The 12,783-nt window shown below is 47.3% G+C and overlaps 1 protein-coding gene across 3 annotated transcripts in view; it reads left to right on the forward strand.

Annotated features, from left to right (window-relative positions):
• Positions 1–12,783, forward strand: part of LOC115143265 (rho guanine nucleotide exchange factor 10-like protein) — a 122,225-nt gene that overhangs the window by 40,702 nt on the left and 68,740 nt on the right. For all 3 annotated transcript variants that reach the window (XM_029683478.2, XM_029683479.2, XM_029683480.2), the window contains 3 exons: positions 2,119–2,234; positions 3,458–3,585; positions 11,656–11,756. In XM_029683478.2, coding sequence (XP_029539338.1) covers positions 2,119–2,234; positions 3,458–3,585; positions 11,656–11,756 — 345 coding nt within the window. The remainder of the gene's footprint in view (positions 1–2,118; positions 2,235–3,457; positions 3,586–11,655; positions 11,757–12,783) is intronic.

Consider the following 12,783-nt stretch of genomic DNA (forward strand, 5'->3'; position numbering starts at 1 on the left):
ATGGGAAACATGTGTTAACATTGCCAAAGCAAGTCTCTCTCTCTGTGTCCCAGTCTCTCTCTGTGTCCCAGTCTCTCTCTGTGTCCCAGTCTCTATCTCTCTATATTGGGGATTTGGAAGCAGTGGCTGCTGTGAATTCCCTCAGGCTAGTTCCCAGAGCTGGATGCAGCACCAGCTGCATGGATATTCCTGCTGGCTGTTGTTACATGAGGTGGCTGCCCTTGGAAGGATGGGCAGGGGCCCCTGTGGGCTCAGCCCTGCCTTGCTGCTACGTGCCCGGCGGCCACTGTGAATAACCTTGTCTGAGTGTGAAAACCAATCCTGCCACACCAACGGGATTACGCTGGATTACAACTCAGCACATTCACCTCCGGGGCTGAGTCCAACTCCAGGCGTGCGGGGACACAGCGGACCTGTGTGCCAGCGAATCCCAAAGCCTCACAGGTTCAGGGAAGCCATTGTGTACAGAGGCTCACGGCAGGCACACCTCTTTATATTCAGATGTCTGCTATTGATCGTGTCTCACAGATGACAGATGTCTGTGCCCGTCCGTGTCAGAGATCCCATTAAATCCCCAAAGGTTACAAAGGCTCTCTTTAAGATAACAATACTTGCCTCTCTCCACTCTCGCTGGCTCTCTCTCTGTCTATTTGTGGAGACAACCACACACCTATAGCTCCACAAGCCACGAGACTCCCACAAAGGACCATGCTTCAGTAACCTGCCTTTTGACGAAGCTGCATAGCTACTTGATTATGTAGTTGTGGTGACAGCACAGGACAGGACAGCTCCACAGCTACATTTTGCTGCAAATGTAATAACGTCACTCTCCTGGAGCGGTGTGTAGGGATGTGGGCCAGGGCAGAAAGGAGGGAGAATGGGAGTGAGAGGCAGGACTATTGATCCCCCGAGGTTGGAGACGGAGAATGTGAAGACAGTATGCTCCCAAATTGATTGGTGAATCTCACGTCCAAATGGCCACATTTCTCTATCTGCTTTTTAGTTATACATCCAGACTACATTCAGATCATTCAACAAATAACGGCAGTGATCGATCCATCAAATATTGATCTCCTTTGTTACTTCTACTAGTGATTGTAGTTCAGGAAAGTAAAGAATTGCAGTTCCATTGGGGATTGCAATAGTTGTTTGAACTTGAGCTCTTATAAGGCCCTCACCCTCCCTTTGGCAAATCAGACCATCATTTTATCCTCCTGCTTACAAGCAAAAATTCAGCAAGTACCAGTGATGTTCTCAAAACAGAAGTGATCCGATGAAGTAGAAATGGGATGCAAAGCTACAGGATTGTTTCCCTAGCATAGACTGGAATATATTCCATGGATTTATCCAATAACATTGAGGAGTTTGGAACAGGCCCTCAGATCCTCAAAAAGTTATACAGCTGCACCATTGAGAGCATCTTGACTGGCTGTATCACCGCTTGGTACGGCAACTGCAAGGCACCCAACCATAAGGCGCTACAGTGAGTGGTGAGTACGGCCCAGTACATCACTGGGGCCAAGCAGGACCTCTATACCAGGCAGTGTCAGAGGAAGGCCCTAAACATTGTCAAAGACTCCAGCCACCCATGCCATAGACTGTTCTCTCTGCTACCGCACGGCAAGCTGTACCAGTGCACCAAGTCTGGAACCAAAAGCACACACACACACACACACACACACACACACACACACACACACACACACACACACACACACACACACACACACACACACACACACACACACACAGAGAGAGACCGAGCTGTCTATTATATATCCAGTTGCCTAGTCACTTTACCCCCAGATATATGTACATAGCTACCTCAATAACCTTGTACATCGACTTGGTACTGATACTTCCTGTATATAGACATGTTATTTTGACTTGTTATTGTTATTCACTGTGGATTTATTCCTCGTGTCACTATTTCAAAAACATTTTTGGTTTAAATCTTTAACTCTGCATTGTTGGAAAAGGACCTGTAAGTATTTCACTGTTAGTCTACACCTGTTGTTTACGAAGCATGTGACAAATAACATTTGATTTGATGTTAATAATGTAACCTGTTGATGTGTGTACTATAGTGTGACAGGCCATGTTGTGTTTTGTCCACAGGGAAGGTGATCCTGGGTCCTCCTCGGCTCTACCAGGAGCTCCAGGAGCTGCAGCACGACCTGTCTGTGGTAGAGGAGATCTCACTACTGGTGGGAACGCTACAGGGGACATACCAGGTACACCCCACCCCACTACCCTACCCCACTTCACTACTTAGAACACAGCACAAACCCCAACCTGTGGGTCTACTATAGTCATTTTTTGCATCACTACACAGCCCAGACTGCCTCAGAGTTACTCACAAAAGTCTACGTCCAAATTACCCACTTTAAAAACATGCACTGCAATCTGACCTACAAAAGCACTGCTTTTTACATGAAATATATTTCATTTGCAGCTTGACAAATTATTAATAAAGCTGATATTTCTAAATACTGCTTGCAAATGTAAGGTTGATCAAAGGTGATTTGTTTCTACTACAACCCAACTAACTACAGGTTTAAATCCCTGAGAACGCATAATGCTTTGAACATGAACAAAGTGTTATTTTGTAAAATGCTCAGTGCTGTACAACAACAACTATGTTAATTACACATAGATAGAGAAGAAGGGCATTTGGGGTCATCTCTTTCCGGAAACCTTCACAATGAGATTCAAAATGCAATTCAAATATGAGCAAAGAAAAGCTACAAATCTTTCTCGAATCATCAATTGATACCATCATGAATTCATTCAATATCCCCATGCAAACAGTGCCACAATAGTGATCATATGTGACCCTTCAAATCTGTCACATCTCTGAGCCGATCTCCTGAAGAACGGAGTGCCTCTCTCTTGCAGTGAGCTATGTTGTCTTCAAATCAGGACACCTCAGTAGTGTGTCTGTCTGCCATCATGACTTTAAAGTCACTGTACATAACATAGTCACAGTATACTCCAGCAATCACCAAAGAGCCTCTCAGTGGAAAGGTGGCCTCTGTTTTTAATGACCACAATGTCCTTAGGTGGAGTACAATCGGCTTTTCTCCATATCACTGATTTTCACACCCCACCCACCAAACAAATATAGGAAATACTTCTGCATGGTTCATTGATTATATTTAATGTGTAAATGATGTGTAAATGTTATATTTGATGGTATGAAAGTACTTTGGCTATGGGTTGATGAAAGGGTGTATAAATCAGAGCAGTTTTATGAGGAGGGTGTGGTCTGTTCTTTTAATAGAGAGTGTATGTCATTATAGTCCATGCATGATGGTGTGACTATAAGCATGGCATACTTATATTATGGTTGTGAATGTAAGGTTGTGAATGGAAGCAGCATAGCATGCACATGGGAGTATGTACTGCTATATTTTCATGTCACAGCTGGATGTTCTTATGTGTTTGTGGATCATAGAACCTGAACACGACCGTGGCCCAGGACTGGTGTCTAGCTCTCCAGAGACTCATCCGGATCAAGGAGGATCAGATTCAGAGTGCCAACAAGTGCCGCTTACGCCTGCAGGTGCCTGGAAGACCAGACAAGTGAGTATTACCTCAATATTACTGGACCTTGTGTTAAAGTCAGCCATACTGTAGTACCATCCAATGTGTGGATTTCATCCACTATCTTCACTTGTGTGATTTTATGATTGAAAGGGGCCAAATTGAACTGCGAGGGCTTGTTTTACACTGCCGCCTTGACTCCAGAAAACAGGTTGCTGGAGAAATAGCCTAATCCATAACTCGGAAAACAGGCCGTCACACGAGCACATAAAGATAATAGCTGGTGACAAGTATTTTAATGTGCCTGAGCGCTAACGTTATGATGATGAAGGAGCCTGATGCTGCGTTCACTTACCCTCAAAGAGCACATTACCTGGCATTATGCTCAGCCAGTGTTAAAAGCCTGCCCCCACCCACCTCTGCCACAGCTGGCTGGCAAATGAGGTCTGGACTGCACACCACGATGGGACATTAACTGATCGTTACATACAGTATTCACTTCCTTGAGAATGTTATTGTCATGTTATTGTCATAGATTAAATGTGTTTCTCAGTTGTTCAGAATCCTTTAAAAAAATGTTATTGTAGTTCACCTCAAGGACACACAGGAAGTGGTCTTTGACTGACAGCTCATTTTGTAATTTTTAGATGTACCAAATCTAAAGGTCTTAATGGGAGCTTATATAAATCTGTCTCACTGTGGTGAGTCTGAATGTGCTTATCGTATTGTGCTGAAGTGGCTACGGACTCAGCTGAGAGTAGAGGAGGTGGATCGAGAATGAAGACAGATTAAAGAGGGAGTCGTGCTGTGGCTGCTAGTGTGTGGAGGATGAGAGGAGGAGGAGGAGGAGGAGGGGAGTATCAGGAACAGAGAGGGAAAGAGACCTTGATCCACCTCCACCACAGGAACATGGCTAGGTAGGGTGACAAAGGGGGACACCTAGCAGCAAAGACCTAAATGTCCCTATCAAACCTAAGGTGACAGCTTGAGCAGCAGAGCACTGCAGATTGGTACCCCTCCACCCCCCCCCCCCCCTCTCTCAGTGGGGCCACAATGGGTCTGCCCGGTCAAGCTGCTTACTCTATGTTTGGTGTAGCTAGATGTCATGCAGGCAGGTTGGTCCCAGCCTCCCTTTTGAGGACTACCCCACCCATGTCATTAGCAGCATCATGGACCAGGGCGAGAGATCCCCTACCCATCTCTGTGAGCAGTACCACATAGTGTAACACTATTTGTTTGTAGCAGCCTATGGACCTCATTCTGCCACACAGATAAGCAGGTTTCTACAGCGTTGAGTGGGGGGTGCTTTGAGCAAGTTAAGTCCTATAGAGACCTGGACTCTAGTATAGAGTGTAGATTGTGAGAAGCATGAGATAAAATCTGAGGATGAAAGAGAGAGAGCTCCTTTAGGAGAGAGAGCTGGGCAGGGACTCTGATAGCAGACTAATTGAGGCCAGGCCTCTGTGGCGGGTGGCTGTCTGGTTGCTTGGCAGGCAGGGATGTGGGTTGGAGGTGGCAGGGCCAGCAGAGGGCCTTAGGGCTAGGGGTTGGTGGTGATTGGTGGTGGTGTGTGTGTGTGTGTGTGTGTGGGGGGTGACAGGTGGCACATCTCTCTCTCTCTACCCTTCTCTCTTTCAATCACGCACACATGCACACACGTTGATATTCCACACAGTCTAGTTGTGTCTCTGTGAGAGTGGTGGTGTTAGAGTGGGTCCACCGCAGGGCTGCCCTGTACCAAGTTAGTCCTCTCCTGTCAGCCTGGGAGCGTTTCCATCGCCAGGAAGGCAGCACATCACAGCCTCCCCTTCCCTCCATCCCTTCTCACAGAGCAGGGACAGGCTGAGCTGAGGACATGGGGGGGAATCTACTGCTGCCGCAAAGGCACCGCGGTATGTGTCAGCACATCGTTAGCACTCGCTTTATCTATGGCTGCTTTAGTATGGCTGTAGGCACACACACACACAGGCCAAATGTATAAAGAACAGCAATCATGGGTCAATGCCAAGGCTGTGCCAGATGACTCGTGGTTTATTTTCTCTAGTGTTCTCTATTCTTTGACTTGCTGCATGCCACCTGCATGTCTTTTACTCCTCTCTCAATGAGCAGCTAAGTTGTGACTTTCCCAGTCCAGCCAGGTCCTGGTCTAGGCACACTGTATCTCCCACAGGGGCCTCTGACTGACCTCTATCAATGTCTGGACAATAGGTGTGTGCCGCCTCTCGCTCAGCACTCACTCCAACATCTGTCCCTTCCTTGTGCGTTAGTGTCCCATGTCTGCCACAGCAAATCAAATCAAATCAAATTTTATTTGTCACATACACATGGTTAGCAGATGTTAATGCGAGTGTAGCGAAATGCTTGTGCTTCTAGTTCCGACAATGCAGTGATAACCAACAAGTAATCTAACTAACAATTCCAAAACTACTGTCTTATACACAGTGTAAGGGGATAAGGAATATGTACATAAGGATATATGAATGAGTGATGGTACAGAGCAGCATACAGTAGATGGTATCGAGTACAGTATATACATATGAGATGAGTATGTAGACAAAGTATACAAAGTGGCATAGTTAAAGTGGCTAGTGACATAAGAATGCAGTCGATGATCTAGAGTACAGTATATACATATGCATATGAGATGAATAGTGTAGGGTAAGTAACATTATATAAGGTAGCATTGTTTAAAGTGGCTAGTGATATATTTACATCATTTCCCATCAATTCCCATTATTAAAGTGGCTGGAGTTGGGTCAGTGTCAATGACAGTGTGTTGGCAGCAGCCACTCAATGTTAGTGATTGCTGTTTAACAGTCTGATGGCCTTGAGATAGAAGCTGTTTTTCAGTCTCTCGGTCCCAGCTTTGATGCACCTGTACTGACCTCGCCTTCTGGATGATAGCGGGGTGAACAGGCAGTGGTTCGGGTGGTTGATGTCCTTGATGATCTTTATGGCCTTCCTGTAACATCGGGTGGTGTAGGTGTCCTGGAGGGCAGGTAGTTTGCCCCCGGTGATGCGTTGTGCAGACCTCACTACCCTCTGGAGAGCCTTACGGTTGAGGGCGGAGCAGTTGCCGTACCAGGCGGTGATACAGCCCGCCAGGATGCTCTCGATTGTGCATCTGTAGAAGTTTGTGAGTGCTTTTGGTGACAAGCCGAATTTCTTCAGCCTCCTGAGGTTGAAGAGGCGCTGCTGCGCCTTCTTCACGACGCTGTCAGTGTGAGTGGACCAATTCAGTTTGTCTGTGATGTGTATGCCGAGGAACTTAAAACTTGCTACCCTCTCCACTACTGATCCATCGATGTGGATAGGGGGTGTTCCCTCTGCTGTTTCCTGAAGTCCACAATCATCTCCTTAGTTTTGTTGACGTTGAGTGTGAGGTTATTTTCCTGACACCACACTCCGAGGGCCCTCACCTCCTCCCTGTAGGCCGTCTCGTCGTTGTTGGTAATCAAGCCTACCACTGTTGTGTCGTCCCAAACTTGATGATTGAGTTGGAGGCGTGCATGGCCACGCAGTCGTGGGTGAACAGGGAGTACAGGAGAGGGCTCAGAACGCACCCTTGTGGGGCCCCGTGTTGAGGATCAGCGGGGAGGAGATGTTGTTGCCTACCCTCACCACCTGTGGGCGGCCCGTCAGGAAGTCCAGTACCCAGTTGCACAGGGCGGGGTCGAGACCCAGGGTCTCGAGCTTGATGACGAGCTTGGAGGGTACTATGGTATTGAATGCCGAGCTGTAGTCGATGAACAGCATTCTCACATAGGTATTCCTCTTGTCCAGGTGGGTTAGGGCAGTGTGCAGTGTGGTTGAGATTGCATCGTCTGTGGACCTATTTGGGCGGTAAGCAAATTGGAGTGGGTCTAGGGTGTCAGGTAGGGTGGAGGTGATATGGTCCTTGACTAGTCTCTCAAAGCACTTCATGATGACGGAAGTGAGTGCTACGGGGCGGTAGTCGTTTAGCTCAGTTACCTTAGCTTTCTTGGGAACAGGAACAATGGTGGCCCTCTTGAAGCATGTGGGAACAGCAGACTGGTATAGGGATTGATTGAATATGTCCGTAAACACACCGGCCAGCTGGTCTGCGCATGCTCTGAGGGCGCGGCTGGGGATGCCGTCTGGGCCTGCAGCCTTGCGAGGGTTAACACGTTTAAATGTCTTACTCACCTCGGCTGCAGTGAAGGAGAGACCGCATGTTTTCGTTGCAGGCCGTGTCAGTGGCACTGTATTGTCCTCAAAGCGGGCAAAAAGTGATTTAGTCTGCCTGGGAGCAAGACATCCTGGTCCGTGACTGGGCTGGATTTCTTCTTGTAGTCCGTGATTGACTGTAGACCCTGCCACATGCCTCTTGTGTCTGAGCCATTGAATTGAGATTCCACTTTGTCTCTGTACTGACGCTTAGCTTGTTTAATAGCCTTGCGGAGGGAATAGCTGCATTGTTTATATTCGGACATATTACCAGACACCTTGCCCTGATTAAAAGCAGTGGTTCGCGCTTTCAGTTTCACGCGAATGCTGCCATCAATCCACGGTTTCTGGTTTGGGAATGTTTTTATCGTTGCTATGGGAACGACATCTTCGACGCACGTTCTAATGAACTCGCACACCGAATCAGCGTATTCGTCAATATTTCCATCTGACGCAATACGAAACATGTCCCAGTCCACGTGATGGAAGCAGTCTTGGAGTGTGGAGTCAGCTTGGTCTGACCAGCATTGGACAGACCTCAGCGTGGGAGCCTCTTGTTTTAGTTTCTGCCTGTAGGCAGGGATCAGCAAAATGGAGTCGTGGTCAGCTTTTCCGAAAGGGGGCGGGGCAGGGCCTTATATGCGTCGCGGAAGTTAGAGTAACAATGATCCAAGGTTTTACCACCCCTGGTTGCGCAATCGATATGCTGGTAAAATTTAGGGAGTCTTGTTTTCAGATTAGCTTTGTTAAAATCCCCAGCTACAATGAATGCAGCCTCCGGATAAATGGTTTCCAGTTTGCAAAGAGTTAAATAAAGTTCGTTCAGAGCCATCGATGTGTCTGCTTGGGGGGGATATATACGGCTGTGATTATAATCGAGGAGAATTCTCTTGGAAGATAATGCGGTCTACATTTGATTGTGAGGAATTCTAAATCAGGTGAACAGAAGGATTTGAGTTCCTGTATGTTTCCTTCATCACACCATGTCTCGTTAGTCATGAGGCATACGCCCCCGCCACTCTTCTTACCAGAAAGATGTTTGTTTCTGTCGGCGCGATGCGTGGAGAAACCCGTTGGCTGCACCGCCTCGGATAGCGTCTTCCCAGTAAGCCATGTTTCTGTGAAGCAGAGAACGTTGCAGTCTCTGATGTCCCTCTGGAATGCTACTCTTGCTCGGATTTCGTCAACCTTGTTGTCAAGAGACTGGACATTGGCAAGAAGAATGCTGGGGAGTGGTGCGCGATGTGCCCTTTTTCGGAGTCTGACCAGAACACCGCCTCGTTTCCCTCTTTTTCGGAGTCGTTTCCTTGGGTCGCTGCATGCGATCCATTCCGTTGTCCTGTTTGTAAGGCAGAACACCGGATCCGCGTCGCGGAAAACATATTCTTGGTCGTACTGATGGTGAGTTGGCGCTGATCTTATATTCAGTAGTTCTTCTCGACTGTATGTAATGAAACCTAAGATGACCTGGGGTACTAATGTAAGAAATAACACGTAAAAAAACAAAAAACTGCATAGTTTCCTAGGAACGCGAAGCGAGGCGGCCATCTCAGTCGGCGCCGGAAGTCCAGGACTATACTATCAGTGACCCACAGTCATGTATCAGCCCGGGTCTAGGCTGCAGGGCTGGGATCTTACTCCACACCGCTCGGCTCTGTTCCGCCAGCGTGCCCATGCCTACTTCCCCCATGCCTACTTCCCCCATTTCTACTTCCCCATTCTGCCCATGTACCAGCACACCAGCACACTTGTCAATCAGCCGGTCCGAGGACTCAGAGTCCGCTCTGTTTAGCATGTTTGGAGCTGTGAGAGCATAGAGTATTACCCTTCCTGGCAATCCGATGAAGGGAGCAGTTTCATTCTCATCGTTCTCCCTCTTTCCCCTCTCGTCTCGTCTCTCTCGTTCTTCAACAAATTGCTTCTGCTGTATTTAAGCAGTGAAGGGTATGAATTACATCTCGGTGTGAAAGCTCCACTTTTGTCAAAGAAGTTGGAGATCTTACTTACATCTTCCTGTCCTTGTCTACTCTCTCGCTCTCACTCTCTCGCTCTGTCTGAGTGAAAATGAATTGGGTGCGGGCCGGGCAGCAGGCAGGTATGACAGAAGCAGATTCTCAGGCTGCACACCGTTCTCCACTCAATTACCCTCTAATGATGTCTGAACGGCTGAATGTGAAATGCCTTCCCTTTGTGAGTGTGTGTGTGTGGGTGGGGTGTGTGCGTGCGTGTCATGAATGTCTCTTTAACAAGCAGGGCATTGGGTACAGTGACAAATGCACCTTCACTGGCTAAGTGAAGAGAGAGGGAGAGAGATACAGAGACAGAGAGGAATGTATGAGAGCTTCACCTTTAAGATGGGGCCAACTTTCAGGGAAAACAGCTATCTGGAGGCCTGCTGGTGAATCGAGTCACTGGAGATGTGTACTGCTGTTGTATCTTTTAGCCTGGCACTCAACCTAAAGCAAGTAGTATCCGTGTCCCTGTTTATTCATGTAGAACAGAAGAAAAACAAACAGGTATTTTGCATATACAGATGTAGGATCTTAAGGTTACCTATATTGTCACAGCAAAATAACGTTTAGTCCATAATGTTGCTTGATCAGTGGTTAGGCTATACATGGAAAGTGCAGTACTGTTACTATAACCTTGTGTTAGTGTGGATTTTCAGTGAATTGATGTAAATCACTAACTCATCTGCAGTGCAGGAAAATTCTCAGCATCAAAAGAGTAATCAAATTAAGATCCTACGTCTGTACAGACTGCAAGGACGAGAGTGTGAGCCGGGGGACTTGGTGGATGTAAAAGTGTGTGGCATTGTGAGAGGTAACCTGGTGGCTGGTTCACAGCTGCTGATCTCAGGGTACTGAGCCCCTACCGGATGCCTTTGACCTTTTAATAGTTCTACACTGAGCTTCCCCCGTTCAAGGATCACGTTATTCCCACATGCAGGACCAGAACGGTCGGCTTTTACACAGAGTGTAAAAGGCATGTCCAGGGGCAAGGAGCAGAGGGTCTCTTTCTTTGTGTGTTAGCAGCTCATGCTCCCCTCTCATCCCCTCTCTTATCTGATCTGGGCATCTCAGTGTGGCAGTGACTGCACGACAACCTTCAGGGTCAAACGGAGCGCTGCATCATCTGACCTTCACATCACTTCCACTATCCTGATTAAAACGGGGAGAAATGTGCTGTTTGTCACAGCTCCGTGGTTATAAGACTGACGCTTTCTTTTCCCTTTCCCTCTCCTCTCTCTCCTCCTCCTGCTCCCAGAAGGGCCTCCAAAGGGGAGGAGTAGGCAGTCTTATAGTACACTAGAATAAAACGACAGTATGTTTTTAGTTTTCCAGTGGGGGGTTTGTTTACAACATGTGTAAAATACAGCACAAACCGCTTCAAGAAATCACATAAAAATATGTTTACACAATCAGGAGCCCAGAATCATATAATCCAACCATATCACAATCTCATGAGATATCCGAAGAAACCCAACATATATCCATAGAACAGACCAGTCTGCAGCACTGTCCTGGGTTTGGAAGCTGATGACTTCAGTCCCAGAGCCATTTCTTATATGACCCTGCATAGACCAAAAGAGTACTTGACTTTATTGGAATTCGGTTTGAAAGTCTGAAATGGCACCCGGAACTTGTTCTTTAGTCTGTGTGGTCTGTCATTGTAAAAGAACTGGCCTTTGCAGGACATTTGTCTGTGGTATTTGTCTTTGTGCATTGATTGGCTCTATGGAGTACTATGCCACTATTCCTACAGCTTTAGGCTATTTGCCAGTGCAGTGCATGACCCATAAAACACAAATGGGCTTTTAACTGCTGCTTTGCTGTGGCCAGTAGAACAATGATCTTGATGAGGTCCTCACAGAGCATGAGTCAGATGTTTTACGTTGTGTGTGTGGGTATTCCCCTCTAGGTCGGGACGTCCCGTCAGCTTCATGGTGGTTTTCAACACCCCCAGTCCCCTCAGCAAGATCTCCTGGGTCAACCGGCTGCACCTGGCCAAGGTCGCACAGCGTGAGTACTACATAACATTACCCTTCCTTACCCTTACTGAAATCAATGGGGTGTGGATACAAAACACCAGTTTCGTACTTAATACATATTTACAGCTGCAAATTACACATGGTGAATTGATTTATGTGGTGTTGTTTAGGCTTTATAGAGTAGTGGTTAAAACATTTCATTTACAAATACTTGCAAAATAGCAGTAATATATCAGACACAGTGGTTAAGGCACATGCTCCAGCTAAGGCCCTGTGTGGTTTGTTTTATGGTCATTGGCTCAGTGAAAGTCTGGTGATATGTGTTATTGAATCAGATTAACCAAAGACCTCCCTCAGGGATAATGTGTGTGTTCTGTATAATGTGTGCTTGGCCTCAGAGGCTGGGCCATATTGAGCTGAGCATGAAAGCACACTCACAGTCTGAGGGGACTGCACCAGCCAGCACTGGTCCCTTTCCAGCAGGGAGCAGCACTGTGCTTTCCTACTGCCTACCACTCCAGTCTCCCCCTCCCCACTACCGAAAGCCTTGCTGTGTAGCCTGGCTCCACCCATTGATTCTGGAGACCATCCATTGGGAGGTTCATCAAAGCATGTTCTGATCAACTGGCCCGTGCAGAGCCAGGCAGGGCTACTGCACATGATATTAATCTGATTATTTGGCCATGGTGACACTAGCTTCCCCGCAAAACCATGAGTGGGTTATGTGTGTGCGTGTATGTTTGGATGAGGGTATGCGTGTGTCAGGAGGAGTGCCTGGGGTGATGATCATTCCTATTTCCCCATCACCCCAGGCACTCCCTCCTGACACACGCATACACTCATCCAAACATACACGCACACACATAACCCACTCATGGTTTTGCGTCTATGGTGTTGCTCTCTAAGCGCTCTGATATTGTGTTGCTTGGGCACTGCTCTGTGTTAGGCTGCTTAACTCCCAGAGGCCGTTGGTTACACAGTAAGCTCCCGCACAGATCTGTAAAGGTTTCAAAGGAAGTTACTGGAACCAGATTAAATACCACAACATGAAATGCATT

The sequence above is a fragment of the Oncorhynchus nerka genome, linkage group LG15 (genome assembly GCF_034236695.1).
Source record: "Oncorhynchus nerka isolate Pitt River linkage group LG15, Oner_Uvic_2.0, whole genome shotgun sequence".
NCBI lineage: Eukaryota > Metazoa > Chordata > Actinopteri > Salmoniformes > Salmonidae > Oncorhynchus > Oncorhynchus nerka.